Here is a 22,367-nt window from a genome sequence, read left to right as displayed (position 1 = left end):
TCCTCCTCAACATGTTGCGGGATTTTGAACTTAATGATCCCAGCCCTTCTTAAGATACCGCAGTTACGCCTTTTTGATAAACTGGATGCACAAAGAGTCTTTGGATGCAGATCAAAATCCCACTAAACATTGCCTGACATTTTCTATGTTACGCCAGTTTAATTTCTTATTAATTTCAGAAGCAGATAAGCACAGATTTGCGTACAAAAAGTTTAATGCACAAATAAATAAAATCAAGTCTAACAAAGGCAAAAGCACCAGACTTATTTAAACGTAAATTATTTAAACGTATATATTTAAACGTAATTCCTAGAAGATTTTCAGTTGTAAGCAGGATACGCCGGGGGTGCATATGCTGGAGGGGGTGCCTAAAATAAAAATAATTTGTCAGAGTTTGCCTAAAACTGAGCGATAAGGTGGTAGTTATCTCCCTTTAGTCCATCCACTTTCTTATCCCTTATTCGTCAAGTTCTTCCTTATATTCATCAGAAACTTACTGTCTGTATTTTTTCCCAATTGGTTATATTCAATTTTAGTTTCAGAAACTTGCTGTTTGTATTTTTCCCAATTGGTTATATTCAATTTTAGTTTTATCAGTCAATTGTGTGCTACATGGCAGTGCATAAAAACAAACACAATAAATAATAAATGTCTATCCTCGTTCTGTCCAACTAATTAAACTAATTCATAATTATAAGCCTTGTTTTTGGTTAATTATTTTAAGTTATTTCTTTAGATATCTATAAACATAATCATACTTCTAATAGGTTGTATTCAATTCGAATATTGTCAGTAAAATATATGGTCTAAAGTAGTATATTAGAACAAAACATTTGTTTAGTAAATAATTGAGACTTATCATTGTTCAGACATACGAATTATTTTAGTTCTTGTTCATGAGCTTTTTTCTTTTGTAATTGTAAGTAAGTTTTCTAGCAACAGTGCAGGTACCTCTTATTATAATTATAACTTGTCTATTTTTTGGTTAATCAATTATGTTCAATTTCACTTTTGCCGGTGAATTATGTGCTTTAAAAGCAGCATGTGAGAGGCTCTCACGTAGGCTCGCGCTGTGAGCAAATACATTTTTTAAACGAAGTATTGACGCATATTCCTGTTCAGTCTAACAAATCGGATTACTTAATATTCTTGATCCTTTCAATTCTGGCATTATATTTAAGTTATCTCTTACCTGTATAAATATCTGTTATTACAATTAATATTTTTGCTAATTTTCCGATAATTTCTTATGCTCAATTTGACTTTTGCCGATGAGTTTTGTGCTTTAAATTAGTAGACACAAACATTTTTCGCAACGATTAAATTAACGTTTATCCCTTTTTAATGCCATCATTGAGAAGAATTCTGATCCTTCAGTATTTTTACTTGCTATCATCTATATCTATAGTTATAATATTTGCCAGTTCTTTTTCGTCCATCTTTCACTGGTAGATTTTATCGAATTTGTCGTTATTAATAAGGTATATACTTTACAGTAGTAAATAAGAATAAAATTATTTACTTAATACAGTTAGAAAATTTTTAATTTATTTGCAAAACTAGTATTTTTCCATTACATTTATGCGAACACGCGGTGCAATAACAAAAACAGAATTTCCAAATGCAAAAATAATTTTTTTTTTCTAAAGTACCCAAATGAAATAAAATGATGATAAATTTTACTAACTCTTCGAAGAATTAAAAAAAGTGTTTAAGAGAGAATGACTCTAAATATGAACTTGACTGAAATTGTCACAAAGCATCTAGTATCTTTTGAATTTTTCAACCGTGTTGTGTATGTACCATTTAAACAAGACAGTTTTGAATTTTACTCATCAACTCTAATTGTATGCGAGTAAGAGATTTTACTCTTTCTCATTACCAATGTACTAATAAGCTATGAAAAGAAATGTGCAAGCCACTTGTACCTAAAAAGATGGCGTTCACTAAAATTGAAGATATTTTGACTTATACCCGAGCAACACAATAGCCACACTTGTGAAAACTCACAATCCTAAGATTAAGGGCCGATTAGATCGTCAATTCTAACTCTCATATTGAGAATCTGATTGTCAAATTTGACTTCTATTTACGACTGTATCTTCGATTTTAATTCTCAATCTGATAATTACATTTTCCTTCGATTTTATAATCTAAAGCGTGGATATAGATTTTATCTTTTCGGAAAACAGGAAAAAAATCAAAAACTTGTAATAATCATGCATTCTTTGCTTCTGTAGAAAATGGAAATCTTCTTACTAAAAACAATTATACAACTAGTTTTCTTTTTTTTTAATTTGGGGCTCTATATTGATGTTATTTTCCTAGACAACTGCAAAAAACTTAAGATTGTATTTTTTTTTGGGGGGGGGGAGGGGTCATTTATAATAATAAAAATGAGCGAAATTTGAAATAAATTTCCTGACTTTTACAAAAAGTGGGTTGTAAATTTTCACCTTACTAATTATTTAAATATTGTGACATATTTTCAATTTTTTTTACATTGTTCGATTCGGCATTTGTTTTTTCAATTAGTATTGTTACATTTGTTATCCTTTTCACTATCTCATAATGCGAAGTCGAAATACAAATTGTCAATGGAAAATGCGGTATGAGTCTTACCAAAGAGATTACGAGATAGAGCAGTAATTTACTGCTCATCCTGGAAACTTATTTTAAACATCAGTAACCAGTCGGTTACTAGTCAGTAACGGCGCATGGATGATCAAAGAGGCTTGTAATATCCTTGTTTGCGATATAAGCCCCGGGAGAAATTCTCGGATGAAACCCCAATTACACATTATTATAGCACCAATGGTTCGTATTTTGTTGGGTTGAACACTGTTCGACTTTCATTTCCAGTCTACGACTTACATATAAGAGGGGACAATTAAGGCAATATTTTTAAAATTGGAAAAGATGGAAGCCTAGGAAAGCAGTTTTCCTATCTGTTCAATGAATATGGTGAAAGATACACAGACATAACATTCAGAGACGAAACTTAGTCAGGAACAAACTAGTGTTGATATTGTTTTTTAGCAATTTCTTGTAATATCAATTTTCTGCTTCTGCTCAACTAGTACCACATTGAAATTAAGGGAAAAAAATCTTAACTTTCCCTTACTTTCAACAGATCTTACTGCAGTTAGTAAAAATTAATTGGAATAACTGTTTGAATAAGAGCATTTATTGTTCTCTATTGAAGTGGTTTGAACAGGAAAATGAATGTCTAACAGAAAATTAAACACTCTTGCAATACCTCAGAGCCTTTGAAACTAATCAAAAATTTTGTTAGTCTCTACTAACCTTTCTTCTTTGTGTTTTACTGCTTTGGATTAGTAGGCTATAAAAATGTTTCCACTTAGCCTCACCACCAGAATCAAATTCCGAGGCATACAGTGCGGTGCTACCAGCTGAGTTTATATGTTGGATCCCCTATTACCAATTACCAATTACCAATCCCCTATTACCAATCTGATATTAAACCCATTTCGCCACTACAGGACGCCTTTACTAACAGATAAATATTCCTAGAATTTTTCATCTTTAAAAAGACGAGTTGCAGCCTATTTAGCTCTGAAGCACAATAAACAAATAATTCATTGCAACAGATTTCAATGAGGGCTTTTGAACACAATTAAATAGCTGCATTTGGCTACTACACGCAAAATATTACAAAATCATTTGTTAAACTTGAATTTGTTTAAAAAATGGTAAATTTTAATTTTAATTACCCAAAAGAAGATATCATCAGTGAAACCCCTCCCATCACCTCTACTAACATCTTGAAATACAAGTAACAATTAGCATGCTGGTAATAATTATATCATCTTGCTCATGATTTTTCGAATCTTCTGGAAGAATGGGAAAGGAACTCAGAATTCTATGGCTACAATAAAGATATAATGTCTTATCACAGTTTACTTTTAAAGAACCAGAGAAAAAGTAACTCATTCCCGATAATATTAGCTTAATATTACAAAAAAAAAGAAAAGAAAAACTGTGTAAAATGGGAAATAAAAGATATAAGAGACTTCAAAAATTTAGTTTCCTATAGGTGTCTAAAAGACTGTGTTCTGTTTTATATTTGTATTTTTATATGTTACTGAAGAGATGTGTGCCACAAATACATGTTTAATAGCTGTGTTTTTAGCTTTACAAATACTTTACAATAAAAATATGAAGACAAATTTTGAGCCCATTTCACAAATTTTTGAAAAATCCTAGGATTATTAATAGGAAATTTGAGCACAAACTGATAAAAAAGACAAAACAAAACAAGCTGACAGAAAAAAATAAGGAGGCAAAGAGTACTTACCGGATAAGCAGGAGCTTCGTAGGTGGCATACGCTGGAGGAGGAGCATATTCAGGCACAGGTGGATTGTACAAAGGAGCCTCGTACATTGGCGGAGCCGGTGGAGTATACGTGGGTACATCGTATGTGGGAGGTGCATATACAGGAGGTGCTGGTGGAGCGTATACAGGAGCCTCATATACTGGAGGAGGAATTGCAGGTGGGGCCGGTGGAGCATATGCAGGAGGTTCGTATGTTGGAGGAGTATATGTAGGTGGGGCTGGTAGAGTGTATGAAGGAGGTTCATAAACTGGTGGTGCAGGTGGAGTAAACAGAGGTGCAGGTGGAGCATATGCTGGAGCTGGAGGAGCATACATAAGGGGCTCATATGGTGGAGGAGTGTATGCAGGTGGTGGGGGTGGCATATTATATGTAGGAGGTGCTGGTGGTGCATATACTGGAGCTTCTAGGGCTGGAGGAGAAGGTGGTGCTGGTGGAGCATATGCAGGAGGTGTAGGTGGAGCATATGCAGGAGGTGCTGGTGGAGCATATGTAGGAGGTGCAGGTGGAGCATATGTAGGAGGTGCAGGTGGAGCATATACAGGAGGTACAGGTGGAGCATATACAGGAGGTACAGGTGGAGGTGGTGGAACATATTTAGGAGGGGTTGGTGGTGCATACACGGGGGGTATAGGTGGAGGTGGTGGAATATACTTAAAAGCCATTGGTGCTGCATATACGGGGGATGCAGGTGGTGGTGGTGGAACAGGCGGAGTGTAAGCAGGTGGTGGTGGTGGTGGAGCGTACACAGGGGTTGTTGGCGGAGTATTTAGAGGTGGTGCTGGTGGAGTATATACTGGAGCAGGTATCGGAAGTGTAGGAGCTGGTGGAGAGTATTTTGGAGCAGGTAATGGCAAGTTTGGAGCATAAACAGGCGGGGCTGGTGGTCCATAATATGCTTCTCTCTTGTAGTCAGATATAGCTACCGACCTCATTGGCGCTGCAGTCTCCATCAAAGAATCTTCACGAGCCTAAGAACCAAACAGAATTTAAGTTAAAATTACACAATATGACCCTAACACCAATTTACACCCCCAAGGTAGAGGTTAAAATTTAGTTAAAGTGAAGAATAGAATGTAGATTCACGAATTTTGAGGCAGTAAATGACGCCCATAGAAGTGGGATTGCTTCATCTCAGTCTCTAGTAGTCCAGAAACATACAATCGTAGGATATTATAGGCCTACAAGCCAGAAAAATAGTGTCTATTCCAGCATATTTTAAAGCTTTGGCGATCTTCCTAAGAATTTGTAAGATTGTCCCACCCTCCCAACTTATCCATGTACCAAGAAAAGAAACTAAGCTCTTGAAATTTTACTACTTCCTGGAAAAAGGAAAGAAAATATGGAAAACCTTCATTAAACTCTCTGTAACTGACATACGATAATAAAGGATTTATTTTTGAAAACTAATTTCAATGACGCTGAGAGGGCCTCCTCTGCTTTTATCCTCATGCCTTTGGTCTTCTGTTTTCTTTTTGATCTTTTTGTTTTGCTTTTTTTTTCTGGGGATTTGTTGGATTTACGCTTTGTTAATAGATCTTTTATATCAAACAGTTCGCGGTAACAGACTGTAACATAAGGGGTGATGCGGCTCAATAGTAACCGAAACCGTAAGACACCAAATCTTGGTGACAATAGATATACCAAAAGGATTGAATTCTGATGCTTGTTCAAATGCATAGAGTTCATCAAATATATTGGTACCCATCAAAACTTACGAGCCTGAGAAAATTTGCCTTATTCTTTGAAAAAGGGTGAAAAAACCCCAAAGACCAAGTGATCTTTACCAAAATCACTCCATTAGATTCTACATATCAGAGAACCCTACTATAGATGTTTCAAGCTCTTATGTACAAAAATGTGGAATTTTGCATTTTTGCCAGAAGAAAGATTAGGGATGTGTATTTATTTTATTTTTCACCAGGGGCGATCATATCAAGCCAGTGATGGTAGAAAATTGGGAGATGGGCCATTTGATCCAAAATCAAATTTTCTATTGCCCTTTTTAAGTGACCAAAATATAGGAGGAAAGCTATCCCCTCTCCCACGCTCTTTTTTCTACAAAGTCACCTGCTCAAAACTTTGTGATGACCATTTTCTTCAGCATAGTCGAACAATCTAATAACTATGTTATTGAGGATGACCTAACCCCTTGACGTCAAACCCCTTGTTGCAGGAAAGACTGCAAGTTATGAACTTTGAGACGTCTTCAGAGGAGAGGTTTCTGGTGGAAGGGAAGGGGGTGTTGCTTACGTAGGAGGATTTTTCCATAGACGAGTTTTTCACGGGGCGAGGGATTTTTCCATGAAGGGGGAACTGAATTCCCCAGCATTATTAAAAAAAAACGATCAGATATTAAAAAAAAAGTTATTAAAATTAAATTAAGGAGCAAGATTAAAACTTAAAACGAACAGAAATTATTACATATATGAAGGATATTGCCCCTTCGACAATACCTAGCTCTTTACGATAAGTTTTTTTTTTGTACTTTCAAAAGACCTGTTTATTCTAACTAAACGATCTTGGTGATTCAGGAGTCATTCTTAAAGAATTGGAACAAATCAAACTTTAGCATAAAGATCGAGGTATTGACGAGGGGTGACCCCCCTCATATACGTTATAATTTCTATTCGCTTCAAATTTTAATGTTGCTCCTTACTTTCAGTAAAAAACAAGTTTTTTTAATTAAATTTCATACACAAGAAACGGGGATGGTCTATAAGCCCGAAACAAGGCTAAGTAATTGAAGGGAATCACATTTGATACTTTAGCTTCGTAAGCCAGTATTATTATTTTTCAACCTTGCTCTATAAGCTATTGGGTGAATAAGTATATAATTTTCATTCCTAGGGGATAAGTTGCGTTACTTCTAGTATGCTACTTCACGCTTAGCCAAAAGTGTCGGTAGGGGGGGCAATAATTTCGAGAGAAATACTATTATATAGACTATGCCCCTTGACTATTCGAATATGAGCCCCTCTTGCCCCCCCCCACTAATAAAAATGCTGGAGCTACGCCCCTGCGTTTAGCCAAGTGCTTTCAAATAAGCCATCGTAAAAATCCATAAACCATCATGATCATTTTCTGAAATAATCCCGGTCATCTTAATTAGCCTATTCTAAAACTAAAAATAATGGAAGACTTTGCAGAAACAAGCTTGTTATTTTTATTCTAAATTTATCAATTGCTCACCGTGAAGCTTTATTTTGTTGCTACTATGTTGACCTTTTCTGTAATTTTTATTCTAAATTTATCAGTTGCTCACCGTGAAGCTTTATTTTGTTGCTACTATGTTGACTTTTCTGTAACGTAAATCCTGAGTAGAGCTCGAGTCTACTTGGTCCTTGGTCTTTTGGACAGAACTTGCTCTATAAATAAATATGTGTATGTTTGGCAAGTGGCCATTTTACTTCAGATTAAGACTGAGTTTGGCGATTAAAAAGAACTTACTCTATAAACAAATATATGTATGTTTGGCAAGTGGCCTTTTTACTTTAGATTAAGACTGAGTTTCAAAATATGGCTATTACAAGCCCATATGGGCCGAATTCTCACGTCAAACTCAAACATAAAAACAAACACAACAAAGTAAATAAAATACGACAAGATTGGTGAGAAAAAAAAGTTGAATGAATAAATCAATATATCAAAAGATTAAAAAGCATTAATATAGTAGAATATATAAAGCGATTAAAATAATTAGTAAAAACACAAAGAGAAGGTAAAGGAAGGAAATTATAAAAATAACTAGAAAAAAAGAAACTACTAGGATTGTTTATTCATTTTTTCCATAATTAAGGGGACAAAATATTTTAAGAAGTTTAGTAAAAAAAAAAGATTACATAAATGGAATTTTCAAAATAGTAAAAAAGAACTTAACACAAAAGTGTATTCAAAGAAGTAAGAAGGAAAGGAAAAAAAATCATTAATTTAAAATATGAATTGCGTAGAAAAAATTTATTCTGAATTTCCAGGTTTACGTCGAATGAATTAGTGGATAGCCAACTTGGCTTTATTGGCTAAAAGCCGAATGTCAGCTTAACCGGCTTTTATTGCCCATCACTCACTTAAGGCTGTTGAACTTGTCGAACATCCTTCGGCAGTCTCAAACAAAGAGGGAAATTTTGAATCAAAATCGAATAGTTGTGGGCATCAAGTCATGACTAATTGTAGAAAAAGCCAAGACGGATAGTCCAATTGAGTAAGGGACAATTCTGGCATTAACCCCCCCCCCCTTATTAGGATTGTATAAAAATGATGCTAGTTCATTTGTTAATAGATATGTCTATTATCCGTCGATGCGTCATTCCTAGGGTAGTAAAACTAAGGTAGATAGTCATAGAACCTATAGTTATTCAAGTGTTTGGTTAATTTCCCAACAATGGGAAACTTGCAAGATAGAAAACTGGTGCTAGTGTCGAAAAAAAAACCCAGCACCATCTACCGGTGTGGGGTTTTGTTCCTTTTTCAGCATAAGATAGACTTTTGCATTCTTGTCTTTACTTTTAAAATGGGGGGGGGGGGATAAGGCACTGCTATGACATCAGTAGAACCACAAGCTTAATGTCAACCGGCCATCTTTCGATTTTCTTAGCTTAAATTTTACTGACTTTTTGCTGACTGGATTTTGACTTGAAATAATTTTTACAACAAAAACAATGAAATAAAGATATTTCAGTTTTAATCCTGTGAAATTTCAGATTAATGATGTCAGTTTTCCGATATTCTTTGAAAGTATCTACTTTTTTATGAAGCCACTAGATGCAACATTGTGTCTGGCTCTAACAGTTATTAATTCCTGTCTTCCCTCATTAATTCACCAAGGATCCAACTGTTAAATGTTATTCATTCTCTCTGTCTGGTCTTCTCCACTGATGGAGGATCTAAAGCCTTCGCTTGTCCCAAATATAGCCTATTGTTGCCCTCCGCTTACTTCACTCGTTAGAGTGGACTGCTTGGACCTTTAGTCCTCGGACGCTTGTTGCCATGACAACAAGGTATTCATTGCAGTTGGTTGATCAGTAAATCTGCTTATTTTTAATTCATTCAATTCAGCCCGAAGAGCAAGGCCCTGAATCATTAAAATTGGCCATTGTTCACAGTTAGATTTTTACTAGAATAAATAGGAATGTTGCACCTTGTTTGAACCAGAATCATACATGGGTTTTTGATCTGGGAGCATCCCCCTGCCCTTGGGCTTCCCGGCTTATGCGGGGAAGAAGGAGGTAAGTCTTAAAAAATGGCTTTTCCATCATCCATGGGCCACTGAACTCGCTTTGAGGCCGTATTTTTTCAAAAGGAACGTAGATGCATGATTCAGTTACTGAACTTGTTTTCGATTACGCCGGACAGAATGAGTCACTGAACTCGCTGAGGTAAGAATTGCACTTGTAATAAAATGATTGTATATCATACTCTTAAATGCAATCAATTGGTGAGTCATTCTATCATTCACCAAGTTAAATACTGCTTTAGCGTATCAGCAGTCATTTAATTCAATTTTTAGATATATAGAGCCATTGTCTGTTAACATTATCCCAATTTTTTTTTTTGTGTTGAGTAGATTAGCGCAAATATAGCGAACAGACATGAAAAAATGAATGGACAGACAAAAGTACACTTGATTTTGTATTAAAAGGTAAACAGCTAAAAAACTGTCCGGTCCAATTCATAAGGAAATATTTAAATTCATCGAGGCGAATAATTAAACCTCTCAAGATCCTAAATGAGACCTTGTCTGCCACTAGAACTACATAGGAATCAGATATTTTTAGAAATAATATAATTGGATTTCCTATTGGATATTTTCAGATAGTCTTCCATTGGAACTGAACTGGAATCGAATATTTTCAGAAATAATTCACAAGCCACCCTATCGGAAAATTTAACGAACCCGAAAATTCCACTCGAAAGATTCCCGCCGCTCGGCAAACTCTTTTTGGAAATCCTCCCGGATCACCCCACGTACAGAAGACCCATGGCTCAGTCAGACTATAACAACACCTTTGCTTGAAGATTGTGAATACAGTTGCGTATAACGATTGGCTTTGCTCAAGGCCGCATCCAGGAGTTAGGGGGTTTGAACCCCCTTCCGATATGTTGGTCTGACTCATAAAAACGTGACAAAAGTGAATGTGAATAAATTTAGGATGCATTTTTATATATTTCTTGTAAACCCCCTCCTCCCTCCAAAAAAATCTTTTTGTAAAACCCACCCCCAAAAGAAATCATGGATATAACCCTGGCCATGCTTAACTTCTGAATTCGCTTTGTATGATTGACAAATCAATCGTGATTTTTTCGTAACACAACTATTATCTGTATCGGGCACAGTATATTACAGTTATTAGATAATTTATAGTTTAGAGTCCATAGCGGGATCTCGCAAACAGTACATGCTTTTAATTTGTCTAATTAGCGTGACTAGAAATAGCTTGTTAAGGAAGAGGTTTCTGAAATTACTAAAATAAACTCTGTTTTGGCCTTCAATAAATAAATAAAAGAAACATGTAGAAAAAATACTCTATTTAAAGAAAAATTACCTTTGGTATATTTTCTTTTGAAAAATTAAACACAGCCTAGAGGATTCAGGCTAGTGCTTAAAAAAAGATTCAGAGTCAAAACCTAAGCAAATTTCAAACTTCAATATTTCTTTAAAGAATCGGTAATTCAGATCACTTTGAAAAATGCCGAGTAAATGAGATGAAATTTAAGTTCTAAAATATCTCTTTGAAACAACAGACAAGCCAAATTTACAAAGGATAATATTTGCACTTGTAATATTATCCCAACTTCAACACTCTTAAAGAGCCTGAATTACGTTTTAAAAAGCCGAACGCGCGAAAAAATAAAATAGACATACCTCTCCATCTTCGTTGACTGATGATAAAGTTGACAGAGGGACTGCAGAGGTGTGCAAGAGAAGTAATAATACTGACCCACATATTAAGTTACCTGTAAAAAAAAACAAAAAAAAAACAACAGAAAATACAGATTGTTTTTCAGCTAAAAGGTTGCTAATTCGCAAAATATATCCAACTTTTGCAGAAATTATTTAGCCGAAACATTTTACATTAACTTTTTAAGTTGAAACAATTTTCCTGAAAGAAGCTATTGGCACAAAGAGAGATAGACCAACATACTCTCATAATGTAGAACTATGAACAAGGCGTTAAAGACATGAAACTACGATAATAGTAATTATTATATTGATAAGGAATGTTATATGGCAAACCTTTTGTAGGCTGACTGCACAGCTGGTTAATCAATAGAATATTGGCTAAATTATAAATTATTTTGAAAACAATGGTAAAAAAAAAACTCACCAGGCCTTCAAGCACACACTACTTCATAGAAACAATGACGAAAACTTAAATTCTACATCATCAAAGCAAGACATGGCCTAAGGTGGAAAAAGGGTTAAAAAAAAAATTTAATTCAGGATCTGCAAAGAGAGTAATATGTTCTTGATATCTTCAAAAAAAAAAAAAAAACAGAATGAGAAAGAATAACTTTCATGAAAACAGAAAGAAACGATAAATACTGTTAATTAGCTAGCCATTGAAGTAGCCAAAGATGCCACATGAGCTAATTCTTCATTTTGATCAAGTTGTTTATAAGGAAAGATAATATTCAACTATTTAGAAAATGTCGAAAATGGGGTTTCAAACGCTATAAGGAATCATTATACATTCTGGTAATTACTTTAGAACACTCTAAAACACTTTGGGATTTCATCAATACTAAATACACTTTAATTCACATTACACCCCTCCCTAATGGACCCATATATTTCCCAAATTAAATATATTTCTAAGGGTGTGTCTCTTCCCCTCTTATCAATTTCTCCGTAAAGAGTAAGCACGCGGCGTGAAGAAAAGAGTGGCACTGTTGAAAATACACTGAGCGCATACAATTGTGCTACAGTGAAGCAAGGTCGTGTACAATTAGGCTATAGTGAAGCAAAGGGGGACGTAAGGTGAAACAAAGTGCATTTAGAAATGTCATAAGTAAGTAGTTTAGAATGTTTAAAATAATTTACTGAATTATATTGTATTTCCTTGTTGAAAGAGGAACCACTGAATAATTTCCGCGGCAAATTTTCGGATATCTTTACCCATTCGCTAGCAGTAAGTTGAACATAACTCTAAAGTGCCCTTTAACATTCGTACAAAATATACTAATTGCTAACCTTGCAAATTCCATTTCAAGCGCTTAAATGGGGGCTTAGAAGGGTACATTTTTCCTTCCTTTTAATTTGACTGAACTAGAGTAAAAATGTACTATTTGGTTCAAATCCAAAACTGATTCGATTTATTTTTGATAATTAATTCTTATTAGCAAGCATTATTTAAGATTTTATTTAGTATCTCTATTGCATTTTTCTATTCAATTTGGTAGCTTGAAAGTAATTCTAATTTGACTTAATTTCCGTCAATTTTTTCTAACAGTGAAAATCAGTAAACTGCCTCATTTGGGTTGGAAAAACCTAACTGTAAACTATTGACAATGCTAAAAACGGCGTAATTCAAATTTTCACAAATTCGTAAGTTTACCAGATTTCATCATAAGAAATCCTTACACGTGAAATAGATAATTGTGAAAAAAAAAATCTTAGTTTGAGCCCTTAAGGACCACTTAAAGTGACACTTTGTTTCTAATTGGAATATGGTCACCAAAAAATTCTTAAAACCACCTTAAGACAATCATAAATAATTACTTATCTTATTGCTAAAAGTGCATAACCTCACACTACCCCCAGAGTCACACTATCCTAAATATAGTGAGAGCATCTCTATTATGGACTGTGAGTGTAATTATCAATCAGATGGGGGGGGGAGACAAGTGTAGCAATTCTGTTATATCGATATAAGTAAGTATTTATGATTGTTTTAAAGAAGTATTATCAATGTTTGGTAACCATTTTCTACTTCAGAATAATAATGGGTAAGGCGTCATGTTGGTGTCCGCTTAATAGCTCAAAATAAATTTCCAAAGGAAGGGATTAACATTAAAATAAACATTCAGTTGTGTTCAAATTCTACCTTGCTAAGTAAAGGAAAAAACTCCAAATTTGCCCAACTCTACCCCCCTTAAAAAGCTGAAATGAATTATTTCTATTCCAATAGTTTTTTACTGTCAGCTAGTCCAGTATAATTAGTCAATTTACCTCGGATGATTAGCAGCAGAGAGAAACCACTCCCCTAGCAAAACAAATGTAAAGAACTTTTAATCACATAACGATTTTATGCAAGCTTTTTTTTACTCAGGTCTTTTTTTACTTCAGTCTAAATTAACACATGTCCTCTTGAAGAAATAATTATTCAATTCCTTAACTCATTAAATTAAATGCCATTCTATTTAATGCAAATGTTTGTTTGATTAATATTACATACATACACATACCCTAATTAATTAGCTATTTAGTAGTTCGTTTCAAAGAGGTAATTGGTGTACGCTTTGAGCATAGCCCCCCCCCCTGGTGACATTAACATCAATATTCTGTACTTATGGAAAACAGATGGTGGACGAAGTTCATTCCAGCTCCATTTTAGATATCTACTCCTTCTGTCTGCTTTTATCAGAAATCCTAATTTTTTTTACCCCAATTAAATTCTTCATAGAAAGTTATTGGAGAGATTTTTTGAATGGTGAAATGCTAGAAGGGACATGGAGGGGGGGCAAGTTCCCCCTAAAGAATCCAGTTTTCCAACCCCGACCCCAATTTCCCCTCGGCTGAAATCTAGTTTCCTCAAAAATATTATCAAAACTAAGATAAACCTGCATAATTCAAGCATCCAGAGTAACGGGTCCGTTTCTTTAATATATATTTGCCTTTATGGTACTATATAGCTCATTTTTCATTTTTCACCGTCATTTTCACTTGATTTGGGAAAATTAGCTCCAACTCCCCCCCCCCTGAATTTTGATAGAGCTACATCACTGTTTTTTTTCCTATATTACAAAAATTTGAAATATCCCCGTTTCAATTTGACGAAATGAAAATTAGGACCTTTAATTAGGGAAAACCGATGCAGGTGGGAAAAAATAAGGAAAATATACATATTAAACTCTATTTTATTCATGTTTTTTTGTCTTTCATTTTAAAGTAGCTACCTTACGGGTTTTCTAGAGGTAGCTCAGTTCAAAAACTGTTTTCAACTATGGTTCCAAGTGATTTAAAAAAGGTAGGAAACAGTAGCACCTTGTTCTTTGTTATTTGCCAGCAGAAAATGGTCAGAAATACTTAACTGGAGGAGTAACAAAAGTGAATTGCTTCACTCAGACCCCTCCCCTAGTTTGGATATAAACAGAGCCCACTATAAATATCCACTTTCTTCCCTCTGATTGCTTAAACTGGATAAGTGTGGTTTTGGTGCCGCGCCAAAACTCTATTAATGAGCTGAATTCAAATACGACATTATTTTTTTGCTAGAAACTAAAGTTTTAAAAATTTGTGAAGCTAATAAAACGTTTAATTTTAGACCATTTTAAATCATAATTGTGATTTATATTGCTACATTTTAAAAAGTACAACCGAGTCAGAAAATGTGCTACAAATAGATTAATATACTGATAGTAATTATTATATGATTTTACATAATTGACATTCAGAGTGATCTAAAGAGTTAACTTGATTGTGGATGATAGTGCTTTATTTCAAAAATTATTGCTGATACTGCTGATATTGCTGATAATTTCAAAAATTATTGCTGAAAACTGATCTCGTTTTTGGATGCAGGATCCCATAGATTTTTTGCAAAACATTTTAGAAAAAAAAGACGAAAAACTGAAGCTATTTATCATACAATTTTGCATCATTGAAATTTGGGTAATTTAGCATCAATAGCGGTTGCTGTAAAATAAATCTTTTATAGCAAAATGTTCTTTATTACAACAAAGAATAAAAAATTCGAATTATTTAAAAATATATTTTGAATGTATAGAGAGAATTTTAATTATCCATCAGGTGAGGGGGGTAGGTGGGCTTGTGAAGGAATACGTTTTTAGGAATGAGACAAGTAAGTGTTCATGGTTGTTATAGCGTAGTTTTCCGAGGTTCTGGCAACCATTTTCTAATAAAGAAGAAGATATCACGTTAAGGTTCTTTTTAAGAGTTCAAAGTAAAATTTGGGATGGAAGCGACTAGTGTCTTTGGAGAAAGTATATAGAGACGTATTCAGTGGTGTGCTCACCTTTTATCAAGCCAAGTAATGAAAAAAACTTTAAATTTGCCAGTTGTTAAACTAATGCGTTAGTTTTCTCAATATTTGGGAAGTTTTCTCAATATTCACAATGGTTAATAGAACATGACAAAGAATCTTGAGTGTTGAAGGAATAAAAGAAAAGTTTTGGAATGTTAATGTAGTTAATCGCTACGCGTTAGCAAAATGTAAGTTTTTCCCTAGCTTAGTGATTTTTATCTGTAATTGTTTATATTTTTGTTTATTATGTAAATAAAAAATAAAAAAAAAGTCAAGGTTTAGAAGAATTTATTTTAGGCTAGTTTCAAAATGATGTATAATGATGAACTACAAAAACCACTCTATAGAGAAGTAGTTCAAGTACCCCGGTATTTGTGTCATATAAGAGGGGTTAAGAAGGCATACACCGGGGTTAAGAAGGCTTGCACCTTTCCTCTGACTGTATAAAGGAGTGGATTGATTGATGGCCTAATAGGTAGCCCAAAAGGGGAAAAGAGGAAGCTTAAAATTGGGGTAAAACAAGAATTTTGTTTTTTAATGACCCTAAATCTTGCGCTAGGTAACACAAGATGACTAAATAAAAAAAAATAAAAAAATATTAGAGGAAGAGCGCTAACCAGAGTGTTCAATTCGGCTGGCCCAAAACTGAATCAGTATTTCAATAGTAACGATGAGGTGAGGACAGCGTACAAAACTTAATTTCGTTAGGTTAGTACAAAGCAAATAAAATACTATCAAAAGTAAATAAAAATCGTCGAGTCATTTTAAGTTTCTTATTTTTTTGGGGGAAGGGGCTGCGGCCCGAATGCATAATCCTACAAATAGGCCCAATCAGGGACCTAAATGGCCCCTCCCATATGAAATACCTGATAAAAGAAACATAAATATAACCTATTAATCCATAAAAATGTCTGAACTCTCATGAGGCATGTTACTGGTATTCCTTTTTAAGACAAGCTATATTCTTTACGGAGGAAAGGGGAGCTATGAAATGTTTCTCTTACTTCTTGGGCATTTTTAAAACTTCTATGTTTTCCTAAGGTTTCCATATTATAAAGTGAGGGGGAGAGGAAATGGAAAAGCTGGTCTAAAGAAAGGAAGAAGGCAGTTCATAGTATATATTATTAATTATTAACGCTTGTAAAGTGCATAATTGGGAGATATTAGAAAACCGAAAAGGTACAAGAAAATAATAGTAAAGAAAAAAAAACTCACTTTTCATCCTCATGATTGAAATATACACTGTCCAGCTTCTAACCGAAGACTGAAATGAACTCGATTGAGTTTGACAAATTTCCCAGTTAGTTCATTCAAAGTGATCCATCGTGAAAACGACTGTGAAAAACATACAGTAATCCTTTATCAATTTTTCAGGCTTGTATCTCGGGGAATCCAGTATTGCAACATTTGCTGTGTGAATAATTAAGCAAAAGAATTTCCTGATTATTTAAGTTTTTTGTATCTTTCTGTTTATATTTAGATGCAGCCCGAAAACGGTAGCAGTTGTGTTAATTTACAAAAACGTAGGGGGAGATTTTTTGAGCCACAAGACCTCAAGTCCCAGTCCAAGCCTCAATATTATAACTCAAGTTTAAGGTTATGGAGCCCGTTCTAGTCTTTGGTCTTTGTGAGTGCGACATTCACAAATTTTTAAACAAATTTTTGATGGGTGATTATTTTTCTCGTCAGCATTGTCCAGGTCCAGCAGCAAAGATTACGCAAAACTGTCAAGAGGGAAAATATATGCACTGAGAATGGGTTTCAAGGCCGTATCCTGGGGCCTATAGTGTTACCTCACACCCCTGAAAATTGTTTCTGACTCATAAAAAAGTAACAAAATGCACGTAAATTAATCTTTTATGTGTTTTTCTAAATAAAAAGAAAACAAACAACAACATTTCTCCCGAAAAAAAATCTGGATATACCCTTGATGGGCTTATAGGGATTGCCCTTTAGGGAACTATAAGTGCCTCTGGAAATGCAGTGTTACCTAGCGGAACAGGAAAATTTCTGAATAAGTTCAATTTTTGTTTCAGTAATGTTTATTTTCAATTAAAGAACTGTGGACATAAGACAGGAACTTTTTTTTTTACCCCCGGATTTACCTTAGGTCTATTCATACCTACAGCAATTCTTAGGATATTATTTAAAAATTCTGAAATTTTTCTGGCATCCTCATACTACCTTCAGTGTTGCCGCATCGAACTGTGAAAATAAATAAGTCAAACAAGGTAGTTAAATCTGAAGTTGTTTTTGTGCGCATAATTTCAAGCATGAACAATATGTTGGTTCCCCGAGATGGCTACACCATCAAGGAGAGACTACACTTTTTCAAGTTTTTCGGTACAATATATATTCCTTGCTTAATTTTTTTGCGGATTTTTCACCCCCGTTTCTTTTCTTTGCATTTTGTCATCCGTTACGACCAAAAGCTCCATAACTGCATAAGGAGGTCTTTTGTATTCAAAATCGAATTTTTGATTTTTCTGAAGTTTTTGATAAATATAAGGTTGGGTAAGTTTCCACTTAACCAATTAAAACAAATCGTAGATGTCATTTCCACTGTTTTTGGTACTTAAAAGGTACAATTTTCTTCCAATCCTGCTCGAGATTTTTTGAAAATAAGCAGATTATTTAATTTTTTCATTTGTTCTGGACTCTAAAATAGTCCTATTAAAAAAATAGCAACAGTCTATTCAGAGGACAACAAAAATACACAACACAAGGAATAGTACTGTAAATTTTGCGAAAATGGTTCTTTTATCTTCGAGCCAATATAAGGGAAAATTCAAAAGAGAAACCAATATAGTTACCGCATTCAGTTAGGCTATTATTATGACATTGATGGTTTTCTTGGTAATGATTTGGTGAATGGTGTTTGTTGCTTTTCTTCTCCGCAAATGCATACAATAAAACCAATATTAACCCAAAGGATTTTTTTAAAGATTAAACCAAAATATATAATGGACATATTTCTTAGTTTACTTTTTCCACTCTATTCTCCAAAACGTTGGATATCCAAAATTATTCCAACGAGTGGAATTCAAACCAATGCCAATTAAGAGGATCCTATTGGAGAGGCGAATATTTAAAACACAAGCCAAGCACAAGACAAAGAGCAATAGCCCTCCTGAGTTAACAAAAGTAAATTAAGAGCAAAGGATTCGTAGAAAATCAAAAATTCATATTTGATTTCCATTAAAAACAAGAGCTGAACATTAATTAACCTCTCCTGGGAAAATTTTCCAGGCTGTGCTCTTGATTTAAGGTCAAAATATTAGAAAGAATTGACGCAGGTTTCAACTATAAAATTTGCAGTTTTTGTTTTCAAAATGTCATCATTTTGTCAAATTTCATCAAATGTCATCAAAATGTCATTTGTTTTCATCAGCACATTAGTTGCTATCACTAGGAACCCTGTTCACACTTTTGATGTTAAGTCAAAATATTAGAAAGGAAGAAGCAGGCGTTAGTGCCTTTAATACACGTCAAAGACATTCACTCGTGTTTTAGTCTTAAAATTTAATGTTTCTGTTTACAAAACTTCTTGCTTAACATGAGTATTGCCAAAGATCGGCTTTGTCGGCTCATCACCTAAGACTAAACAAAAAGCAGATCAATCCCGGAGAAGGGGTTGGAAGATGTCATAAAGAAAGGTTTTAGGAAAATTAGAACTGCTTGGGAAGGTGTAAGTGGAAAGAACTGAAATAAATTGGGAGGGAGGAAGAGTGTGTGTAGCCTTATTGACCTCGGATGGCTTAGTGCTACAATGAGCTGCTAGCAGAATTTTTTAGTAGAACTAGCATTACTTGCTACTACTGAGAAATATCCTTGGCAGCGCTTTTGACTTATGGTTACCGCTTGAGCAACGGTCTAACCATCCACCGCTTTAAGCATCCGTGCTTTAAGAGGCGAACAAGGGCTAGATGGAATCCCATGTGAAAAAGGAATATATTGTTAGTATATGTTTAGCGCTTGGTTACTGCTATGGCAAGAGTTCAACCATTCAACGGCTTTAAGCATCCGTACTTTAAGCGGTGGACATAAGCTAGATGGAATGACTATCTGGTATTTATTAATTAATTAATTTTTTTTTTGAAACTGGTTTCTGTATAGCGCATGATTACCGCTAAGCAACAGTCTAACCATTCAAGGATTTAAGCATCCGTGCTTTAAACGGCAAACATCGGCTAGATGATATCCTATATGAACAAGAACTAAGAGCTCATATGGCACTTGTGACGACGTCGGAAGAGCCAAGAGCTCATAAGTCATGAGCTCTAGCATAATTATAAAAATCAATAGGTTAATTTAAAAGGAAAATCAGAGGCTTAATGCCAATTGGAATTTAAAATAAGAGCTCTGAGACGCGAGGTCCTTCTAAATATCAAAATTCATTAAAATCCAATCACCCACTCGTAAGTTAAAAATACCTCATTTTTTCAATTTTTCCTCTCTCTTCAGCCCCAAGATGGTCAAATCAAGGAAAACGAGTTTATCAAGTCAACTTGTGCAGGTCCCAGAAAACACTAACCAATTTTCATCGTCATAGCACGTCCAGAAGCACCGAAATCGCCAAAGCACTGGACCCCCTAACTCCCCCAAAGAGAGTGGATCCCTTCCGGTTAAGTCAATCACGTATCTACGACATTTTATTATTCTACCCACCAAATTTCATCCCGATCTCTTCACTCTAAGCGTTTTCCAAGATTTCCGGTTTTCCCCTCAACTTTCCCAATGTCACCAGATCTGGTCGGGATTTAAAGTAAGAGCTCTGAGACATAAGTTCTTTCTAAATATCAAATTTAAAAATATCACACGAACGGTCACCCGTTCTTAAGTTAAAAATACCTCAATTTCCCTAATTTTTCCGAATTAATACCCCATCCAACTCCCCAAAAGAGAGCGGATTCAGTCTGGTTATGACAATCGCGTATCTAGGGCTTGTTTTTATTTTCCCCACCAAGTTTCATCTCGATCTCTCCACTCTAAGCGTTTTCCAAGATTTTAGGCTCCCCCTCCAGCTCCCCCCAATGTCACCAGATCTGGTCGGGATTTAAAATAAGAGTTCTGAGACACAATATCCTTCTAAGTATCAAACTTCATTAAGATTTGATCATGTTTCTATGTTTTCCGAATTAACACCCCCTCCAGCTCCCCCAAATAGAGTGCATTCAGTCTGATTATATCAATCATGTATCTAGGGCTTGTGCATATTCTTCCGACCAAGTGTCGTTATGATCTCTCCACTTTAAGTGTTTTCCAAGATATCTGGTCCCCCAACTCCCCCCAATGACACTGGATCCGGTCAGGATTTAAAATGAGAGATCTGAGTTACGAAGTACTTCTAAATATGAAATTTAATTAAGATCTGATCATTCCTTCGTAAGTTAAAAATACCTCATTTTTTCTAATTTTTCAGAATTAACCCTCCCCCCAACTCTTTCAAAGAGAACGAACCCATTTTGGTTATGTCAATCGCGTATCTAGGACTTATCGTTATTTTGCAAACCAAGTTTCATTTCGATCCCTCCACTCTAGACATTTTCCAAGATTTTAGGTTCCCCCCCTCCAACCCCCCCCCCCCCCAATGTCACCGGATCCGGTGGGGATTTGAAAGCTCATTTAGTTTAATTTTTCCTAACTAAGAGTCACCACCACTTCCCCCTAGATGATCGAATGGGGGAAACAACTATTTTTAATTGAATCTGGTCAGGTCCCTAATATGCCTGCCAAATTTCATCCTTCTAGCTTATCTGGAAGTGCCTAAACTAGTAAAACCAGAATCGACAGACAGACAGATCGACCGACCGACAGAATTTGCGAAAAACGAATATAAAAAGGAATATATTGTTGCTATGTGTGTAGCACAGGGTTACCACTAGAGCAACAGTCTAACCATTCACGACTTGAAAGCATCCGTGCTTTAAGCAGGGAAGATGGGATCCCAAGTCAAAAAGTACTTTTTTTTGGTAGCGGTGTAGTAAATGGCTACCGCTTGAGCATCAGTCCAACCATTCACGGCCTTAAGGATCCATGCACATCTGAATAGCATGCCAGTGGAGACCCAAGGAGAGAGAGAGAGAGAGAGAGAGAGAGAGAGAGAGAGAGAGAGAGAGAGAGAGAGAGAGAGAGAGAGAGAGAGAGAGAGAGAGAGAGAGAGAGAGAGAGAGAGAGAGAGAGAGAGAGAGAGAGAGAGAGAGAGAGAGAGAGAGAGAGAGAGAGAGATACCCCCTCCCCCCATTGTACTTCTTGACTGAAGGGCCAAAAAAAGGAGATGAGCACCACCGGTAGGGACTGTAAAGTCTTATGCCTTATTCTTTACCTCTTTTTTTCATGCTGCTTGACTCAGCACCCTTATAAAAAATTGTCCAGATTTTGTTTAATAAATTAAAAATTTACAATATGAACCCCTGTCAATAATCCACAGACCTTATATGAAGGGGCCATTATAGAAAAGAAAAATTGAGCGTGTATAATGGAAGCGGTGGACATGGGCTAAATGGAGTCTAAGTCAAATGAGCATGTTGTTGGTATTGGTATAGCACATGGGTTACCGCTTGAGCAACGTTATAACCATTCACGGCCTTAAGCATATGTGCACTTGTGTAGCTGTTACTGAGTTGATGAGTGTATGTATGTGGAATTGGAAATATCCAACAAGGAAAGTTGACCATCATACCAGTGGGAGACTCAAGTCCTCCCCCATGCCCCATGTACCTTTCATTTCCACTAGGGCTTGTGGCCAGGGCGAGAGTTTGAGACTGCTTGCTGGTTACAAGTTATTCAGTCTGCTTGGCTCAGTGCC

The 22,367-nt window shown here is 35.3% G+C and overlaps 2 protein-coding genes across 2 annotated transcripts in view; both read right to left on the bottom strand.

Moving 5' to 3' along the window:
* LOC136035721 (uncharacterized) overlaps positions 1-22,367 on the bottom strand; it is a 71,824-nt gene that overhangs the window by 48,932 nt on the left and 525 nt on the right. The gene's annotated exons all lie outside the window — the stretch shown is intronic.
* On the bottom strand, positions 197-16,913 carry LOC136035719 (uncharacterized). The gene is made up of 4 exons (XM_065717673.1): positions 16,775-16,913; positions 11,218-11,309; positions 4,319-5,326; positions 197-368 (listed from the first exon to the last, which is right to left on the bottom strand). The coding sequence occupies exons 1-4, from the start codon at positions 16,785-16,787 to the stop codon at positions 321-323; spliced, it is 1,161 nt and encodes a 386-aa protein (XP_065573745.1). The 5' UTR covers positions 16,788-16,913; the 3' UTR covers positions 197-320.

Source organism: Artemia franciscana, chromosome 14 (assembly GCF_032884065.1).
Source record: "Artemia franciscana chromosome 14, ASM3288406v1, whole genome shotgun sequence".
NCBI lineage: Eukaryota > Metazoa > Arthropoda > Branchiopoda > Anostraca > Artemiidae > Artemia > Artemia franciscana.
This window is presented reverse-complemented; position numbering and strand designations above follow the sequence as displayed.

What these genes read in the sequence shown, in the direction of transcription:
- LOC136035719 (XM_065717673.1), bottom strand. An exon ending in CAGTCAACGAAGATGGAGAG is followed by an intron (nt 5,327 to 11,217) that starts GTATGTCTATTT and finishes TTTGGTTCTTAG; the next exon opens with GCTCGTGAAGATTCTTTGAT. An exon ending in ACGAAGCTCCTGCTTATCCG is followed by an intron (nt 369 to 4,318) that starts GTAAGTACTCTT and finishes TTTTTATTTTAG; the next exon opens with GCACCCCCTCCAGCATATGC.